The following is a 19,361-nucleotide window of genomic DNA, read 5'->3' as shown; positions in this document are numbered from 1 at the left end:
TATCATCACACCAGCTGTACAAAAGCAACGGCCTGCTGGAATATTCCTCTTTCGATTCATCAGCAATGTGTTTTACATAATGTGCTTGTATCGTCCGATCTGTACTTCCACAATGATGCCTATGAATGAAAGTTGGTGGCTTTCACCAAATTCTGTTTCATGTGTTAAAGGCAATAGATGTGATGTTAAAATTGTTTTTGGCAAACAGAAACTGTAGCTTCATTCCCTTCTTTCAATATTAAGACTTGGAAACACTTCATGACACAATGAGCTGAAGGAATTTGAGTGGAGTGATGAGATGAGGGCGGACTGATCACAATCTAATGCTATGACTCATTTATTCAATTAGAACTTGCATTGCGGGTCATTTCTCTGCAGTAGTTCATTAGTTGTTTATGGTTTTTAATTAACTTCATGTTCGGGACAGAGGAGAAGCGAGGAGACAATGATCCACGGTGGGATTCCTACTGTGGATATCGGTACATTTTCATGGGAATCGGATCTGTAGCTGCTTCTACGGGTAAAGCGCAAACCAATTGGAAGAGAACAGTCATTTGAATTAAGGGCATAATGAGTTACACATTGAATCCAATTGTGCACATATTTTAAATAGTAATGCTACTAAAACTGAATATATTTCCAGAACGGTATCATCCTCAATCTTTTATTGTTTGAAGAACATTTGGTAAAAAACTAATGCTCAATTCTGTTTCTTTATCATAAACCGTTGCCAGTAATACACAATGAGGCAAAATATATACATTCAAGTTTGAATGCATACTTCTGTAAATGTCTATATCCCAAATTTTTAGTTTTGGATATAGACATGATTAACATTGGGCATTCAGCCAAAGCCAACAGTGATTGTAGCAGATTACGGTCATTTTAGCGGCACCATGTATAAACCAAAGGAAAGTGCTGTGATCTATTGTTCTGAGTATTTGTTAACTACATAAAGACACAGCTAATACACATACATACGCATAAATACATCTGTACAAATTATGTAATAAGTGCAGGACACCTACAGACGTGTGTCAACTTTCTTTTAAAAACAATTAAATATTGCTACCGCCAGATCATTCATTTATGCAGCCCTCCAAATGAAACTGCCTGGGAAAAAAAAAAACATTACCACCTCTTCAAGTCGAAATACAGTTAAAGAGCAAAGTCTTTCACATGTGAGCTGCATCAGTGAAAGTGACACATTTGTTTGGCGCCCGGGACCTGGAAAGCACCAGAGGCTATAAATACAGAGCGATTCACGTGTTCCTGCAGCATGGCTAACAGTCAGATAGAGAGACAAAAGGGGCCACTCGGTGGCTGAAAGGAAGCTTCCCGAGTGGGAAAGCACCTTGGAAGTCTCTTTAAAATGTCCTTGTTTACTGGATGAAGATGGGTGGTGTTAGAGTGTGCTCTCATAGGTGACAGGAGTTTCATTGTCATCCTCTGGTTTACTGCCTAAGAGAGGAGACAAGAGCAGGGTGGAAAGTCAAACTATAACAAAAACAATGCCCGTGTTGTCTGAATGACAGGGTACACAGAGGCACCCTATATATGCAAATCCTTATAGAGCGGATGCGTCCCGTACAAAGGTGCGGAAGGGAAGAGCATTACAGAAAGGTCTGTTCACTACTCAAACAATTGCTTAGCAATGCAGGTGTTGAAGTGAGTTGAGAGAAGGACTTCAGACAAAAGGCTGATAGATTGAGTTTGAGTCACTCACCACAGGCCGAGTTCTTAGGTTTCTGTAACAAGAGTGGCCCCAAGAGCCCGATGATGAGAGCTCCTATGGGGGCTGTGATGAGGATGGCCAGCACCGCCACAGTCAGAACATCCATGCTGTACTTCTGTAGCTGCACGTCGCCCTTTGTCCTGGCCATGTCCAAAGCTGTGGAGCCTATGGCTGCCTGATGGGGAAAGGAACAGGGGTGTTTTCTTCTTTGCTCACTCACAAAAGACGTTCAAGCATCAAAATGATGGATGGGCAGGGAGAACATTTGAGCGTTTGATTTCATTTGATACGTACAAGAAAAAAAACACACTGTAGAAAACCTAAACTGAGCAGAGAGTATATTGCACAGGATCATGAGTCTACTGCTGACAAATACCTGCACTGTGGCCTTGGGCATCCACGCTAGGGCTATGAACACTTTTTCCCGCATGTTAAAGCCAGCACACAACACGCAGACAAAGGTGAACAGGATTCTAACCAGCAGGGCAATGAGCAGTGTGGCTATACCCAGACCTGCACAGACAGATAGCAAAGAGGTGTTACAAATCATCGGTTAGACTGCTACATAAAACAACCCACCATTGTTACATCACCAGTACTTCCCCTTAACTCTTGTGGGAGAGGAAGGGCAAGGGCAGAGGTGAAAAAACAGATAAAGAACAGGAGGGCAGAATGGGGCCTCAATGGTACATATGATCCTAATTCAAAATTTTAACAGTGTAATGTATAGTATAGTGTGCGTGTATTTTGCAGGCATCGGATGCGACTCCAGGGTAATTTTATAGAATAACATGCAAGGAGATACAACTAAGACAGTAGGGGAGATGTATGTGTTGCCTCTTTTTGTGAAGTAAAAGTATTACTTAATATAAATAGATGGCCATAATTTTGAACCACATTAATAGTACCTGCTAAAGACATTATCATATTATACTGTATATGCAGTATTATCATGTCATATATTTTTGGGAGAAATTTGTCAGTGAACTATTTTACTGGAATTTGGATGGAAGTATAGTACATCCGGTTTTATCATTCACTGGACACAGAGGGAGCTTAAAATCTCCTCGGGCCGCTCTTTGAAAAATGAAAATATACTCCATTTACATCCATACCGCCACATTTGAATCTCTCACAGTAAACAGTCCCCTGAATTTGTTTTTTTATGTCTGTGTAGTTGTCTCACCAACTGTGAGTCCCTCCAGCTCTGAAACTCGAATTTCTGCTCCAATTAGTCCAAAGAGAAGAGGCTGAAACACGTCCCACGCCCAACCCACCACTTCCTCCACACGTGCCTTTGGACAAAAAACACACACACACATTTTTCAGAAGGTTATCATTGAGACGCAGCCATGTAGACAATGAAGGATTTACTGTACAACTAAGTAGGTTTGTAAAAACTATGCATGATAAATTCATTCATTGTGAAATATAATGCCTTTCCAAATATCTCTAAAAAAGTGGATCAATGCATGAACAGAGACTAATATAATCTGTTTCCCCCGTACGTGGTAGGTATTGTGTTATTACCTTTTCTGACCCCCAGCCGAGGCCAGCCAGGAAAGCCAACACCAGGGTGCAGAGGCCTCCGGAGCCCGGAAACCCGGCCACGCCGCTGCCGAACACGGCAAAGACGGACAGGCCCAGCACCAAGAAGGACCGCTTTATCACCAAGTGTTTCTAAGTGAAAAGACAATGATTGGTCCTCGAATACTGTAATATATTTAAATCTATAAATATCAAATGCTTTAATAAGGCACTCATAAGGCGCCAGCAGATACTACAACGTTCATGCCGTTTAATAAGCAGTTGTTCATCTCAAAATGTAGTGTCTAAGTGTACTAAATACTAAGTAAGATCATGATCAATGCAATTGACCAGCAGAACACCTCACTGACTTTTAAAAGCCTTGTTTGGCTCTTTCCAGGTTGTTTTGCACACATGCTGTTGTGTACGGATGACTAAGCAATAGCAAAGAGTAGCTAATATAATAGGTAATGCAGTAGGAGCATGCATACCTGGTCAACACTAGGAAAGTACTGGATGAGGAAGCCAAGAAGAAGCCCAACAACCGTCCCCCCAGCCACCTCCAGTACACCTCTCAGCAGGTTGAACCAAGTGGAGCCTAAAAGGAGAATAAATATACAGTACAATAGAATAAACTCTCAACCAATTGTGTGAAAAGTGTGACATTGATCATTCATGACCGTAGAAGGCGTATCACTGACGGTATCATTCAGCTCTTTAAAAGCTATTTTATTCAGCCCTAAAGAGACTCTACTTTGTGGAAAAATTGAGTTATGACAAACAAAACTCCCCGTGACTTCAAACAAACAAACTTTTACATGACAAGTAAAACGGCCCCCTCACACCCTCTGCTGAGCTCCGGACAAACCACACATTACTTACTTCAAGTACGTTTATGTGCTGACCTACGCCAAACTTCCTATGAATAACGCAGTATTCCAAGGCAGAACTTCTTATCTTTCCCTTCTAAACAGATACACCTATATATACCTGTGGCGAAAGCCATGCCCAAGCACGTGGTGAACCCTGTGATGGCAAGGACGTCGTCAAAGCTGCCTGCAGCCATCAGCAGGGTGGGGATGCCCTGCTCCACGCCGTAACCGTCCCTCTGCAGCAGCAGCATGGAGGGCACCACCACGGCTGGGGACACGGCACCCAACACGAAGCTACAATTTGGAGGAGACGAAAACACAAGTCTTTAAATATGTTCAAAGATATTACATATGCTTGGAGATATGCAAAAGGGAGAAAAACTAGACGAGAGGGGATACCAGTACCGAATTCATATATATATATATATATATATATATATATATATATATATATATATATATATACGTATATATAACATTGTATTTCTTAAGGATTCATGAAAAAAAAAAATACATTGGTCAAAGGAACGGTACCTGTTTGTCCTACACACACTATAATGGCCATACAGAGGTCCTTATAATGTAGAAGAGTTAGAGTGGGACATGGAGAAGGAGAGTAGGCCGTGTTGTATTTACCCAAGGATGAAGCTCCACACCCAGGGCAAGTCCATGAGGAAGTGAGAGATCAGGGCAGTGGTGCAAGCCTCTAGAATGCAGGGTCCAGATGCCACACGTACACACACAGATTTCAGTTTCCTCAGAGCCTGACAACACAGACACACACGTCATTACAGAGTTTGTTACAGAAATTCATTCGGTTTTGTACAGCGGGAGGATTTACTTGAAGGGATGCTGAGTTGTAATTAAAAAGGCATTGATGCGGGACTATAGTTGAAACTATAGTTGATAACATTGCTGCATTATCTAGTAACAGATTTGCTTGTTTTTCTTCATTTATCACTGAGAATTTAATATTTCTGATCTTTGAACATTCCTGTGTGCAGATATTAAGTTGCCATATTGGAGTAAGTAGCGCACCCTGGGATCCAACCCCAGGCCAGCTCGGGCCAGAATGACAGCCAGAGCGATGTTCCTCAGTGAGGCGGACCATTTGAAGTCGATGTACACCCCCTCCTTTATAACGGGGATATTTCTCAGCATGAAACCCATCAGGAGCATACCTGCAACACAGCAGAGGGTGCGAGAGAGGACAAATGATCCTTTAGGAATAAAAACCACGTGTTGAGAGTGTTTTGTTTGAGACACCGGAGAAACTGAGACCCACTGTCTTACAACACCAACAATTTGAGTTTAAATACCCAAACCTTCTCTAACAAGACACCTGCCAATTTCCATGTTAAAAAACATGCAACATGATCGAGATAGTTGTATTACAATGTTTAAAAATCTTGAGAATAGTAATATTCTATTGTAATAAGCATAATATAATTATGATTACTACAATAAAAGGGTTTTCAAAAGGGGTTCTTATATAATATCAAAGACAGACCAATGATGATCTGCATCAGGGAAAGTGACACATGAAGAAGTACTTAACACTGTAAATGCGTTGGGATAGAACCCTTTGGACTGAACACAATCTTCTTCTATCGCAGACACTGAACCGGTAGACAACAAGTCTTTGATGGAAAGCAAAATCTATCCAAGCCAATCGTTGAAGCTATTTGCGAATAAGGAGCGGCTGATACGTATCTTGTTAGGGGCGTAGCTGAGAGATTATGATTGCCATTTAATAAAGGATTAATTTCAAAACACCGGGAATTCTTACAATTATGAATTCAAACCTTTTCGAATTGCTAAAAAAACCCTACAACTATCATCTGATCAGTGTGTTGATTTCTTTCAATAACTATAATGAAGCTTTCCCTCAGCTCATGTAAAAACCAGGCTTACTACACAACAGCCTGACTCGGACTCCATTTGATAAATACCAGTATCCCTGACATGCATTTTAAGCTAAACGGACCATTGTTGTGTGGGCTAACAATAAAGAAATACCAGCAGAATACCAAAAAATACCAACAGAATCCAAAGCAGCAGCAGCTACTGTGTACTTAACAAAGAGCGGAACAAGTGAGCAACATGGTTGTTCAGTTAATCAGGAACTCCGTTTGGACCTCGTGTTCTCTTTGTTTAAATCAATAACAAAGGTGAAATGACTTAGTCGGAGTATTACTTTATTAAAAGTCACCAAATGAATACGACCATGGCTAATAATGTGCAAGTGTAGTTTATTGTAGATTATTGTGTAGATTATTTTGGTGCTTCAATGGAGATGAATAAATAAATAATTTGAAAAGCAACTACTTAATCTGTACACACATACTGTTCTCTATACTGACCAATCTGATTCAAGTGTTGTAATAAGTGTAAGCGTTTTAACGAATCCACAGGTGAGCTTTTATGTAATCTGCCTAATTATTCTCAACAAATATGACAGGCATAAAACAGTTGTAACGCTGACCAAAATTTGCTGTGTTTTGTTACTAAATATCACACTGGCGGAGGCGTCTGTGTAACTTAATGAAATGACAAAATTCTAAGCCTTACCCAGAAGAGGTGGGAACGGTGGAAGTTTGGGCAAACGGATGAGAGCCACCACTTTGCCACCGATGAGGGCACAGATGAAGAGGATCGTGATGCCAAACAGGTTACCGCCTGGAAGACACTCATCCTCAGTGATGGACCACACCACTCCGAAGAGCACAGCTGCCAGAAAGACTGCAGGGGACACAGACGGCTATTGGATTATTGTGTCATGTCATAAATCACTAAGTGGTTGTGATAACAACAATATTACCCATTTAGTTTTTTATTAACCTCTGTCTTCAAAGGTAAAAATGACTATACAACTGTACATTGTTACCGGGCGAGTCTTGGGTTACTGAAGCAAGGCAATTTGAGAAAGAAGTTAATCTTTACAGTTTATAACGGTATACAGGGTGCAGTCTGCAAAAGGACGGGGTAGGTATCAGCACAAAGACACAAGGTCAACAACAGTTAAGCATTTGCTCCCCCATTCATCTCCTACCTGTTGTCAAAGAAGACAACGTCTGACTTTTAATCATGTTGTTAGTGAGTGTCATAAAACCGTAGTCATGTTTTAGATTGACTGCATATATATGCGATTGTCTTTTGCAAAGTGAAGATAAAATGAAATAGCGTGTGATTATATGTATATTTGTATTTATATGCAACATTCCTGAATTGTTGTAGTTCAAAAGGTAACAAGATATCATATCTGCCGTTTTTACAGCCTTGCATGCAGCAATGGATGGGTCTGCAATAAAGTTCCTGGTTAGAAACTCAACGAACTGACATGTGACCCCCTTCTCCCCCACCACCCTTACTTACCTTTAGTAATAAGCGAGGCCAGAAGGCCTCTCGGTGGACACGGGCAAAATCTGCGCAGCAAGGGGCAACAGACCACTGGCGGGTCTGTGTTAGTGCCAGCGTCCACCACCGGGTTTCGAGGAATGAAATAAGTGGTCTCCTCCATGACATTTGGACTGGAGCAGCGCCGTACCACCACCTGGATCTGGTTCACATTCAGGTGCTGGAGGATCAGTAAACGCACAATGCTTTGTCAAGAGGACTTTAACACCACATCTGTATTTCGTATAATAATAATATTCAGATTAGTGTAAAAAGGCTTTGAAAATGAATAACGCAAGCTTTTAAATGTAATATCGACACTTCTTATGGAAAGATTTTTAAATGATTTGCACAACCTGTATTTAGTGTTGTGCCCTATCTGTGTATACCAGCAGATTACAGGCTAGGTTTGTTAGCAAATAGTAGAAGATAACGTGAAAGTTTTATAGAAAAAGATTAAAAAATAAATGAAAAATCAGCTGACTAATGTGAGAGCCATAGAAGAGCCACATATGTTGCCTAAAATATATTATTCACTGAATACAGGCTACATAATTTTTCTATATACATTATCACTCATAAACACATTTAAGTTTGACCAGGACTGTGAAAACAGAATAAAAGGTTATTGAAAAGAACCGAAAAAAAGCTTTACCTCCACATTGTTTGATGCAGGCACAGCAATTCTGTCCACCAGTGGACTAGGAGCCGGACTGGGAGCCGGACTTGGAGCCGGACTGGGAGCCGGACTGGGCACAAGAGTGTGCTCCTGGGTAACAGCCTTGGGCTGAGTGTCCTCCATGGCAAACTGGCAACAGATTTTCTGGTTCCACTCACTTTTCTCTCACAGCACACCCAGCCGAGGGGTGGGGTCGGCCATTGATGGGCTGTTCCTTCACTGCTGCTTTTGTAGGTCTGGCTCTGACAGCAGCCTTATATCCACAGAACATCGTTTTATCAGTAGAGAAACAAATTAGTGTTTACTTAATGCGTGATTGATAACAAAAGGTGTTGAGGAAAATGTCCTGGGATGAAATGAAACAGGTCTGTTTCTCTTCCAAACATAACAATCTTTGCAGTTAAGATGTCAATTGTTTGAGTAGTTAGTGTTGAAGCCACGTGATTACCGTCTCTAAATTGTGATCCATGAGGCTCATATGCAGCTATATCCTGCATACCTCTTTTTCCGGGCATTTTCTCTTCAATCCAATGATTCACTTCGTAACTCAATACAACAAGTGAGGATTGTGCCCCGCTCGTGGTAGCAATAGATCATGCCATGTTACACGCACATGCCATGTTACAGAACAACTCATTTCCGTTGGTTTCGCACTATGTTTCGACAGTTGCCCATGGCAACAGACGTGAGTTAACGTTAATCCACTCGCGATCAGAGGCGCTCTAATCGATGCTTACGGCTCGACCATATGGCGCACGCAGCCAGTGGATGCTAGCACAAGTAGGTTAGAGGGAAACGGTCACCAGTACCGCTATCCAACCGGCCCTCTGGTGTGAAATACACAGCCAGCTAGGGGGTGTCCCGGCGTCCGGTCTACTGTGTGGCTGGAGAGGGGTGCACTTAAATAAGGAATCGCAGTTGATGTGACGTCAAGGTTTAGCTCACGTTGTTGAAGGCGTTGAATCCACGCCCCCACGTCAGAACACAGACACTGGACCGATTCTCGGACAAGTACATTCTCTCTCTCTGTCTTTCAGAAACAGCGGCTAACGGACGCTACCGTCACTTGGCTCATTTTAACTAACGTTAACTTAAAATATTGTTTTATTCTATTATTCCATTTCGCGTCGGGATGTCATGATTAACGTGAAGGTCCTTAACGTCACATTAGCCTAACCCAAGTCAACGTTACGTTAACCTCTTCGGGCTGACATGACGTTAGCGTGCTAACGTCGGCTGGTTAACGTTACACGTTACACGTTACCGTTAGAAAGGACCAAACGTCAAGTTTAACTTTCCACCGTCGACGTCGGAGTTCGAGTTGTTACTGTAACGCGCGTAGAACTAGAAAGGGAAGCACTGTCAGATAATGGATTTCTCGCCAGGAAACCGGGCTATAGCTAGAGAGCGGTGCCTAGGCCTCCTCCGAGGGGGCTGCTGCCCCCCCTCCAAAAAACCCCACCGTTACGTTAAAGAAGGAAGATGGCTCACCTCATACACGACACATGGGCATCGCGTGAGAACCTCCAGCGTGAGCAGATAGAGCAGTTGGGAATGAGGCGGATTAGCAAGTTACGTTAAGTAAGTACGCGCCCAGTAGTGTTGGGGGGGGGGGGGGGGGGGTCACAGAGAAAAGCCACTCACGGATACTAGTATAGAAGACGTTTTATTAGATGTGTAAACATGTTTCATTATTGTTCACATGAAAGTTTAATAAAGGATTAATTTCTGATGAGTCCATTTATTACAATTCGACATATGAGTTTGAGCATGGCGAATGTCTCCCACAGAGTCAGTGGAATAGCGTGCAAAATTAAACAAAGTGATCCACTCGTTCTTGTGCTTCAAATTGGCCTGGGCCTACAACCGTCTCCTCAGAGCCTCCACCCTCCATCTATGATGTGCTCCGTCCCCGTCACGTAGGCAGACTGTGAAGGAGCCGAGAAACATCAGATCACTGGGAGATCCTTTCACTGCTCACCCAAAGACAACTTAAGTCTGCATGTGTACCGATGCAATAATAGGCATTCAGTCAGGGACAAAGCCAGCGTCTTAGACTTCCTGAGTGCAAGTAAATAATGTCAGAAAAATATGGATTATAATAAAAATTGTATGTGCATTTGTATTCATTATTAGCTCCTACTAGGTTCCAAAGCCCCTCAAATTTCTAAAATGAATACAAAGCGGCCCTGACTCTTGTTGCAATGTGCCACGCTTGAGTGCATTGTCCGCAAACACTCACCTCATCCGAGGCCAGGTACACACACAGGTACGCCACCTCCTCAGCGGTGCACATTCTGCCCGTTTTCTGCCGTGCCATGAAATCCTTGTAAGCCTGAGGAGTTACAGAGAGAGAGGTGTTATGGTTGGAACAATTATTATCTCCACTGCCAAAGACCTCTTCTTGTGGAAAACAAGATAAAATGTCCCTGTTAAATGACCCATGCAGGCATTACTGTCAGCTTAATATCAAGAAAAGAAAATGTTGAGCCTACTACACCTGTTCTGGGTCGGGTTGGGCCTCGATCCTACCCCTCAATGATGGAGTATCAACAGTACCTGAGAAGTTATGAAAGAGAAATCAAGATTTTAAGGCCTGTGTATCTTAGGAATGCATCTCCTCAAACAAGGGAAACCCTCAGTACACTACTAAGTTTTCTAAAAACATCAGTTTTGAGGAAAAATGTGTTTCCAAGGATGGCTACATTATGTTGTTATCTATTAAAATGCCAATGACCTTGAGTCATAGTTGGTGAGGAGTCAAAAGGACACATGGTTTCATTTTGCGCATCGCATTGAACTTACCGGGACAGACACAATTACAGCGAATGCCTTGCTCAAGGAAATCAGCCGCTATGGATTTGGTGAGCCCGATCACGGCAGCCTTGGAGGTACTATAGACACACCGGTTCACTACGCCTGTGTCAAGGAAAACGTGTATGTGTCACTCACACAAAGACACGCGCTGAGCAATTATAGGAGCTAAGAGGATTACAATGAACATGGTCATACTCCTTAATGCTGCTTTATCTGGGCCACAATATTCTACAGCGTAAAGCTCTGCAGAAGTGTATTTACCTTTAATGCTTGATGCAACCGATGACATGTTGATAATGTTTCCTGACTTCCTTGCCAACATCTAGAGACAAAATAAATGGAAAGAAGGCGGAACATCAACAGAATACAATTGGTAGAAGAAAGAGTAAAATAACTTTGGTTTTCATTTTTATAGAACAGATAAATGAGAATGGCCACTTGATTTAAGATTAAAAAAAGACATTGGGACGGTTTTGTTTTTTTGCGCCTAAAGCTGGATTAGTGATTGTACAGTCGCCACCCATCATGCCTCAGGCTCAGAGTAATACAGTTAATCCAAGCGCACAAAGGATGGGAAGAACAAATGAAAAGCATATGTCACTCCACTTAGAACAGGATGAGCAGTGTTAAGCGTTTGGGTAAAGTGGGCACCGGTCACCTTGGGTAGGAACGCCCTGCTCATGAGGTACATGCTGCGAACGTTCACGTTCATGGTAAAGTCCCAGTCAGCCTCTTCACAGTCCAGGATGGAGCCGTGGTGCACAAACCTGCAGACAGTAAATGACATGTAAACTCAGAAGTCACTGCATTACAAAAGGATAGTAGACATAATTATTATAATTAGTACATAAAGTAATATGTATATGTCCAACAGTATTGTTATTAAACTGAAAGTAAATGCAGGTGCAAATGCTGCGTTATGGGATGCCACATTTTACTGTACCATATAAGGTGTTCATTTAGAGACCTTTGTTAAGAAGATTGACCAAAGGTCAGATGGGGGTTAAACCATAAGGTGTGGGGATTTTAGAAAGGTAGTTCAGCAGGTGTTGGATAAATGTACTCAATGTGGGGACAGAAAATCCGCTATTCACCCAGTATTTTGAAGAGTGATAGTCATTAATCTATAAATTTGTTATTGTCAAAAAATCCGACGAAAGATATAAACAAAAATATGTCATTTAATACTTCATGACATCTCCTTCTAAAAACGTCAATCTTTAAAAAAAAGGCACTAAATATAAGAAAAAGTAATCCTCTAAAAGATGTTTTCTGACTTTTTTTTCTGGGGAAAAACCAACAAGAAAAATTTCAAAACAGGCCCTAGATAGAAATAGAAATAGGGAGCAAATGTTTTTACTTTTTCTGATATTTCGGTATCTCTTTGTATATGTAGCCAACCACGGTTAAATCTCCGGCAAAGTGGATGATTTCCGAGCTGCCGCCAAACTTTTCATTCAAAGTGCGTTCACACAACCACGGGGCGAACTATTTGCCCTGCCAGTATAAGAGCGTCTTATTTTAAGCTTCTCTCTTTAAAACCATATGAATTATTTGAAACGTATCTTAAAAGGTACCACTTGAAAATATAAATATAACAAATTTCCATGACTTTTCCAAAACTTTAGGGATTTTATTTGGTTATTTGGTTTATGACTTTTCCAGGCCTGGAAATTAGACTTTTCCAGGTTTTCCAATGATCGTATGAAGCCTGAAAGGGGGAAAACGTACCCAGCAACATTGAACAGGACATCAACACGGTCATGTTCCTTGGCTAGGGCTTCAACTTGGTCCTTCTTAGTTACATCCACCACCTTCGTCTTGATCCCTGTTAGTGAAGAAAGAAAGGTAACACTCTTTTAAAACATAGAAATACAACCGCCTTTCTCTTTAGTATTCAACATTTGTTTCCTGGAAATACTAGTTAAAGACGAGGAAGTCAGCAACCTAAACAAACAAGGGCCTATCAACTGTATTGCCGACTTGATACAAACATAGCAAAGTGTCTCTTCTCTGTTATTGTGAAGGCAAATACAAAGGTATACATGGAGCACACTGGTTACCCAGCAGGTGGCAGTCTCAGAGCAGCAGAAATCTGTATTACCTGGAATGCCGTCCAGCTCTTTCAGCTTCTCTCCGTTGATGTCCGTCGCTGTGACTTGTGCTCCTTCCTTTGCGAATGCCTCCACAGGGGAAAAACTTGAAATCAGTCCAAAGAAGTGACACAATGCCTGTACGTGTCATGTGACGTTTAGCCTGGCATTCCTCTGCAGAAACAATTAAAACATCGCAGTATGATCCTGTGATTAAACCCAACATGTTGTTCTAAAAAAAAGGACCATGGCTGTTTTTTAAAGAATGGTTGAGAAAAAGTTAAAGCCAGATAACTTGTATCAACTTCAAACTGAAAACTGAACGACCATCAAAATCAGTCAGTAAATTGGTCTCTTCCGGCATTAACTCAGAACAAAGCGCAGACAACCCAATCTCATTACCACATATCTACAATGAATTGTTGACCTTAATCTTTCAACCCTCTCTCTAAATCCGTTCCACTCTGGTCAGCTGCTGGCTGATGGAGCGACTGCATCATTAAAATGCACATTTTAAAGTCTAAATGGAAAAAGCGCCATCAACACCACATGCAATTATTTGAACCTAATGCCCCACGACGTAAAAAGACCGCTCTATATTTAAACTATTCCCCACTACATACAGCACAAACCTCTTTAATATAAGGCACTGTTTTAAAGACATTACTTGAAGAAAATGGATTTGCAAGGAAGTGTTTCGCAATCTCTTTGGGAAGAATAATGTTGATTGCATCATTTGCAGAGCCATTATTACAGCCATCGTCTACAAGGCATCCACATGCAGCATCTTATAAAAGTATTCAACACAAGGTTTATAACCTTAAAAAAAGATGAAAACAGCGGTTTCTTTAACACAACATTTTGGTGACATTTTTATAATAACAATATGTTCACTTCCTATTGGAATTCAGCTTCCCCCGCCCCCCCACCTACCTTTTTGGTACGACAGGTATAACTAGAAGTGAAGAAAGCCACTGAATACATGCACACATGTGTGTGTGTGTTTACTTTAGCACATTATTTCCAAAGCAAAACATTTTAGATCTCCTTAGATTACTGTTGCAGTGCTAGACCTGTTCCTTTTTAAATGGCTGCTACAGATGGGATGTCACAACTTAATGATCATTTCGCTTTCTCAAAACCCCTTGGAAATGTGTAATGAAGTAAATGTCTGCATTGCTATGACACACACACACACACACACACAATTCAATGGGTCATTTTGTAGGAAAGTGTCAGAGAATTAAAGCTCATTACTATTGCTGCAGCACGTCCAATCCCCTGAGCGCCGGCTGACAAGACAATCACTTTCCCGTCGAGGCGACCCATGGTGCACCTCTCACTGCTGCTGCGATCAAAACACACAGGAAATAAGATACTGCATGCAGGTTCATTTTGATCACGAAGGCCTGTCTTTGCTCCTGGTGAGCATTCATTCGATAATTGCAAAAGCTAATGACATATGTTGACAATACAATTGGTAGATGCAAATATATCAAATTGTATTGAAAAAATATCTGAAGCACTATTGCAATGTCCATCTATTGAGTTTGATGCATTTGATGACTGACAGCCTCAGAGAACCATCCAATGTGACCATTGACCAGTATTAAGCATAATAAAACGCAATGCATGTGTTGAAATGACAGATCTTTTGGATCTGTAGGGCAAAAGTCCATAATTATAAATCTGATTTACCTGCAGTGCAATAGTAAGTCATTTATTTATGAGGCCAACGGTCACAGGCTTCATGAGGAAATGTGGCATTGTATCTTATATCTGCAAAGACGGAGTAATCACTACCTTATCGTTAAGGTTCAGTAATAAATATGCATGCTAGCCATAATAAACCTCAGTACTGTACTAAACCCATTGAAAATTTTAAAAACATGATAGCTGCTTAGATAATGTATTTAATAAATAAAAATGATGAAAGGGGAAACATTTCCTTAATGTATGACTGCTGTGTCACCTTCCTACCTGAGGATGGCGCCATTCACCCTATTGACTGGGTTTTCAGTTTGTTGCACTGTAACCGATACATGTAAATAAAATAAAAGCAAAGCGTTGCAGTGCCAATTGCCTTTTTCTTCAGATACATTTTTAATTTGTATTCCAGAAATTGAGATCATCTGATTTTACGAAGTGAAAAATCAAAATTGGGAAATATGTCGTTATCTCGAGATAGGGGAACAAGAAAGTGTTTGAATCATGTGCAAAAACGGACTTACTTAACGAAGGAAATGGGATTACTGGATGCGAGTGCTTCGATAACTTAAAGTTCACACTAAGGTTGTCATTCTTTTTTGGGGGAGGGTTAGCTGCAAAGAACTGTTGGTTTGAATAGGTCTATATATGATACGGGACCCAGGTGCTGCTCACCTGTTGCGAGCTAATTTGATTCTTTTCCCAACGATCGCTTCAGTGCTTTTCCTTTTACTGTGTAACTCAGGACACAAAGCCTGCATTCACTTCTTCGATTCAGATAGTTACACCACACGTTTCTTTTTACGTGAATCCAAACGTATTTACGTTAACAATGCACGTGGTAACTGTACTTTTTACATTGAATGTAGTATTCATAGGGTGTAAAGTAAGTAAATAGCACGAAAAAGGCAACAGAAACTCACCTTTGGTCAGCTCCGAGACTCTGAACGTAAACGACGTGAAGGAGGAGCCCCACACGTGACCTAATCCTTGTACCGCTATTGGTTCCGGACCCGGAAGCGAGTGCAGCAGCGGTTTGTTGTAATCCGAGAAGTAGAAGGAAATGTAATGAATATCACCCGGTATTCTCTGCTCCTTTAGTTATATATATATATATATTTTTTTTTTATCCGTAATATAATACATTTAATTTTCTTCTGGTGGGTGTGAACTGTCTTGATATTAAATTATTAGCTTTGGAATGACTGTGGAGATCTTCATAGGCCCAATTGCAATTGTGCCAATGGTTAGTGTAACCTTAAAAGAAGCTGCTGCAGGGTGGCAACTAAAAATAATCTTATATTCGTGGTATAAATCAGCGCTGGACAGTAAGAGCAAAAATAAGTCCTTAAAGTGCCCAGAAGAAAACATAACTCACTAAAATATTGGGATATGAACTAAGTATTCAATGTAGCAGGATATTCAATGTTGTGTCAACTGCTTAACTGTTTAAAATATTAGGTCATAAACCCAAGTGTGCAACGTCAATAGTTGATTGTTTTTGGTGAATTCATTACATCTTATATTATATTCCATTATCCGCTATCTCAATACATTTTTTTCCTCTGCTGTACTTTGAGTATAAGTTATTGTTTCTTTTTTGCTTGGATTTTCATCTGCTCTGAAGTGAATTCAAAATCCGGCTTTGCTTTCTGCTATATTGATTTCTCTTTATATAGAGAGACAATGAGTGTGGAGGACAGAAACACGATGATATCGGTTACATTGGTCCGTCGAATGATTAAATATGGAAGAACAATTTTGAAAAGATGGATCAGCCCAACAACTGTTCTTGAATGAAGTCAAGGGGTGTTGAGGACACTATCCTTTTCCTCATCACCACAGCGAGGTGGAAGGGAGCCAGTCTGTTACTCACCCAAGGGATACACTTCAATCAATGGACAATAACATGTACAAGAAAGAGTGAGTGCCAATTGTGGTAGTCCGTTTTATTCAAATTCACAATATGTATGTTTTATTTCAGTGATATGTTGCAGGTTCTATAGGAATGTTTGATTTTATTGCTTGTTTTCATTTCACAATTGATCGAATTGAAAACTCAGTACCCAAGAGATATACATCGCTTTACACTTTTATTAAATGGTCTTTGAAAAAAAATCCTTAGTATAAAACAATTTAAAAAATTCTAAACTCCAAAGTGATGCATATTCAGGGATTATTCAGTCCAAACACATAAGAAATTATTAACTGTCTTTGATTTAACCCGATCCAGAAATGGATTTATAACTGAACGGAAAGGTCAAATATTTCAGCTAAGGTTTTGTTTTTTTCCATTTTAATCAGTCAATGTAAAACGAGTCTGCAGAAACCTCTCATTCTGCATGTTCATCCGACACTCACTCACATTAGTAAAATACCAAATCATCAGTCATTAAGAAGAGCTTATTAAAACTGAAAGAAGATACCGTTTGTAGATGGAATTAATTGTCTGACACTTTCTGAAGTTAGAAATGAGGAAATAGGCATGTTTTCTAACTCAAGATAATGAAAGATATTTTTAATGCTTTTTAATATAAGGAAAAAACAATGGTTTATGCACTCTATTATCTTTGATTAAATATATGAAAAAAACCAGTATGAACGCCATGGCAGCGAATTATTGAATCATAGTTTGGCCTCTGATATGTGCTGCTGCACTATTACTGGTCAGGCCAATAGCCTGTAGAATGGAAAAAATGACTATTTTATCACTCATGAGAAGGCAATTGGCGGCACAGACACGGAGAGCATGTATAGCTTGCAGCACAACCCAGGTTCTTATACTAGCACAGATAATTAATTCATCATAATTACAGAATTAGCCAGTAGCTTTGGACACAGAAGGAAGATTGAGGCAAAAATAATTAATGGATTCACTGAAAAGTCCCATCAACAATTTCCAACCTGCAAGAGTTGTATTCCATCATTGTAGGAATAGGTCAACAAAGAGTAAGGATCGATTGCTGCCGTTTCTTCTTTCACAGTAAAAAACGACCACCCAATTGGAACATTGTTTTCACAAGGCTTGCATCAAGTGCAGGTTAGACACAATGTGAGAAATCTGGACTTTCATTCAAGCTTTGAAGATGACTCTTGACCAGGGTAGAAATCTATCACAAGCTCTAACACACGGTCATCTCTGTTGTTCCTAGCCGTGCGCTCTGACAAGCTTTATTCAAACAGAATGCCTCTGCTCCAGAGCTGTGCAAACTCAGAGAGGAGGATTAGCGGCAGACCAGAGGTTGGTGAAGCTTGTTTGTAAATGTATGAATCCTCACTTGTGCACGTAAGAATCGTTGTGTTTTCGCTACTTAAGGAGGATTCTTTTATATCTGCACAGAGTGGGTCCTCTAGCAAACAGCCAGCTGTAATGTTTCTACATAATTCTTCTGTTTAATTCTCACACACAAAAAAAGTTAGGACGACCATTTGTGATTTTACTAAAGAGTAACGTGGTGTAAATACTGTTTGGCATTCTTTTGGCAAACAACAGTACGTTTTAGTGACTGTCAGCGGGCTTCAATTCAATTCAAACATTACATTGCATATGTGGCTCACTGCGTATCCGTATCACGTGCAGAGGAGACGTGACCAAGCTGTATTGTTTGATGTGTCGGGAATGAGAAGGGGTTGAGTTTCAAATGAGTCGTCCTGTGTGAAAAATATGTGCTCTGCTCAGACGTCTCTTCATTACTGATTGTAATGACAGAATACCTGTTAGGATTTAAGAAGCTCCAAGCCTCTTGTGCCTTGTGTGTACAAGACAAATGATGTGCCCGCTGGAAGTGCGTACACTTTAGACGACAAGCTACACCTTCAGCGCGATTAACTGCTAAGAATTGTGTTGTCTGTTCTAACAACCAAACATAAATCATATTTTTCTTGTCATTAATTTGCAGCACTCAGATGTCCCCATGGCACCATAACAACAGGGACAATTCCTCATCCCTTTAGAACCGAGCGCACAACACATAAAAACGGAGCATTCTATTCTGTGCGAAAGAAAGAATAAAATAAGACTGTGCAGCTTCAAATGAGGTTGATGGATCCCAGCCCAATGAAATGATTGTGCCTGGTGTAGACAACGGGTCTTTTTAAAAGCAGATATAGAGCAAGTGATTGTCAACCAGAAGATTAGAATTCCATGCTGCAACATCTGAGATTTGGCAGCCATTCATTTCAGAATTCACTACTGCCACTCCTCCTTGCTTCAAAACAAAAGGCAGACTCTTTGTTGCAGGACTCTGAACAGGGGAGAGGGAACATTAAATCCAGAGCAGCGTGAAGGCAGACTTTAACTTTCTCTTTCCCTCACTTCTATTGTGACAATATACAGTATATAATAATATATGCGATAACTAGAAACGGCAACGGTGCGCTTCGTTCCTGCCCTTCTTGTTGCAGAGCCTACTGCAGTTTCTGCTGCAGGACCTCGTTTCTCTGGTGCATGATTCATTTTCTTTCAAAATTTCCAATTCTTGCTGAACACTTTTCACCTCCTGAGCTCGTTAGTGAAGATCCTTATTATTTTTTTG

The 19,361-nt window shown here is 40.7% G+C and overlaps 2 protein-coding genes across 4 annotated transcripts; both read right to left on the bottom strand.

The window, feature by feature from the left end:
• Window positions 1-650: 650 nt before the first annotated feature.
• Window positions 651-9,797, bottom strand: si:dkey-162b23.4 (sodium/hydrogen exchanger 9B2). 2 transcript variants are annotated; one of them, XM_037472493.2, is made up of 13 exons: window positions 9,701-9,797; window positions 8,186-8,462; window positions 7,510-7,711; window positions 6,706-6,876; window positions 5,173-5,315; window positions 4,771-4,898; window positions 4,253-4,428; window positions 3,754-3,860; window positions 3,266-3,415; window positions 2,922-3,030; window positions 2,112-2,248; window positions 1,727-1,910; window positions 651-1,461 (listed from the first exon to the last, which is right to left on the bottom strand). In XM_037472493.2, exons 2-13 carry the CDS (start codon window positions 8,330-8,332, stop codon window positions 1,406-1,408), a joined length of 1,710 nt encoding a protein of 569 aa, XP_037328390.2. In that variant the 5' UTR covers window positions 8,333-8,462; window positions 9,701-9,797; the 3' UTR covers window positions 651-1,405. The 2 variants fall into 2 exon arrangements, with proteins under 2 accessions (XP_037328390.2, XP_037328388.2); XM_037472491.2 differs by having other exon boundaries at window positions 8,658-9,720.
• A 59-nt stretch (window positions 9,798-9,856) lies between these two features.
• On the bottom strand, window positions 9,857-15,872 carry bdh2 (3-hydroxybutyrate dehydrogenase, type 2). Of its 2 annotated transcripts, none has more exons than XM_037472494.2 (10): window positions 15,750-15,872; window positions 14,377-14,467; window positions 13,131-13,209; window positions 12,758-12,854; window positions 11,685-11,793; window positions 11,288-11,348; window positions 11,015-11,128; window positions 10,710-10,768; window positions 10,452-10,544; window positions 9,857-10,137 (listed from the first exon to the last, which is right to left on the bottom strand). In XM_037472494.2, the coding sequence occupies exons 2-10, from the start codon at window positions 14,446-14,448 to the stop codon at window positions 10,084-10,086; spliced, it is 738 nt and encodes a 245-aa protein (XP_037328391.2). In that variant the 5' UTR covers window positions 14,449-14,467; window positions 15,750-15,872; the 3' UTR covers window positions 9,857-10,083. The 2 variants fall into 2 exon arrangements, with proteins under 2 accessions (XP_037328391.2, XP_037328392.2); XM_037472495.2 differs by having other exon boundaries at window positions 14,377-14,464; window positions 15,750-15,861.
• Window positions 15,873-19,361: the final 3,489 nt, after the last annotated feature.

This window comes from Pungitius pungitius, chromosome 9 (assembly GCF_949316345.1).
Source record: "Pungitius pungitius chromosome 9, fPunPun2.1, whole genome shotgun sequence".
Classification (NCBI taxonomy): Eukaryota; Metazoa; Chordata; class Actinopteri; order Perciformes; family Gasterosteidae; genus Pungitius; species Pungitius pungitius.
The sequence above is the reverse complement of the archived record's forward strand: the minus strand, read 5'-3'. Positions and strand labels throughout refer to the sequence as shown.

Bases quoted from the DNA above. Each gene is read 5' to 3' on its own strand.
- si:dkey-162b23.4 (XM_037472493.2), bottom strand. From the start codon at position 8,332: ATGGAGGACACTCAGCCCAAGGCTGTTACCCAGGAGCACACTCTTGTG. The intron at 4,429-4,770 runs GTAAATACAACA...TCCAAATTGTAG, and splicing joins GTGTGGAGCTTCATCCTTGG to CTTCGTGTTGGGTGCCGTGT. The intron at 1,911-2,111 runs GTATTTGTCAGC...TTTCCCCATCAG, and splicing joins TGCCCAAGGCCACAGTGCAG to GCAGCCATAGGCTCCACAGC.
- bdh2 (XM_037472494.2), bottom strand. From the start codon at position 14,448: ATGGGTCGCCTCGACGGGAAAGTGATTGTCTTGTCAGCCGGCGCTCAG. The intron at 10,769-11,014 runs GTAAGTTCAATG...ATAACTTCTCAG, and splicing joins CTGTAATTGTGTCTGTCCCG to GTACTGTTGATACTCCATCA. The intron at 10,138-10,451 runs GTGAGTGTTTGC...GCTCCTTCACAG, and splicing joins TGTACCTGGCCTCGGATGAG to TCTGCCTACGTGACGGGGAC.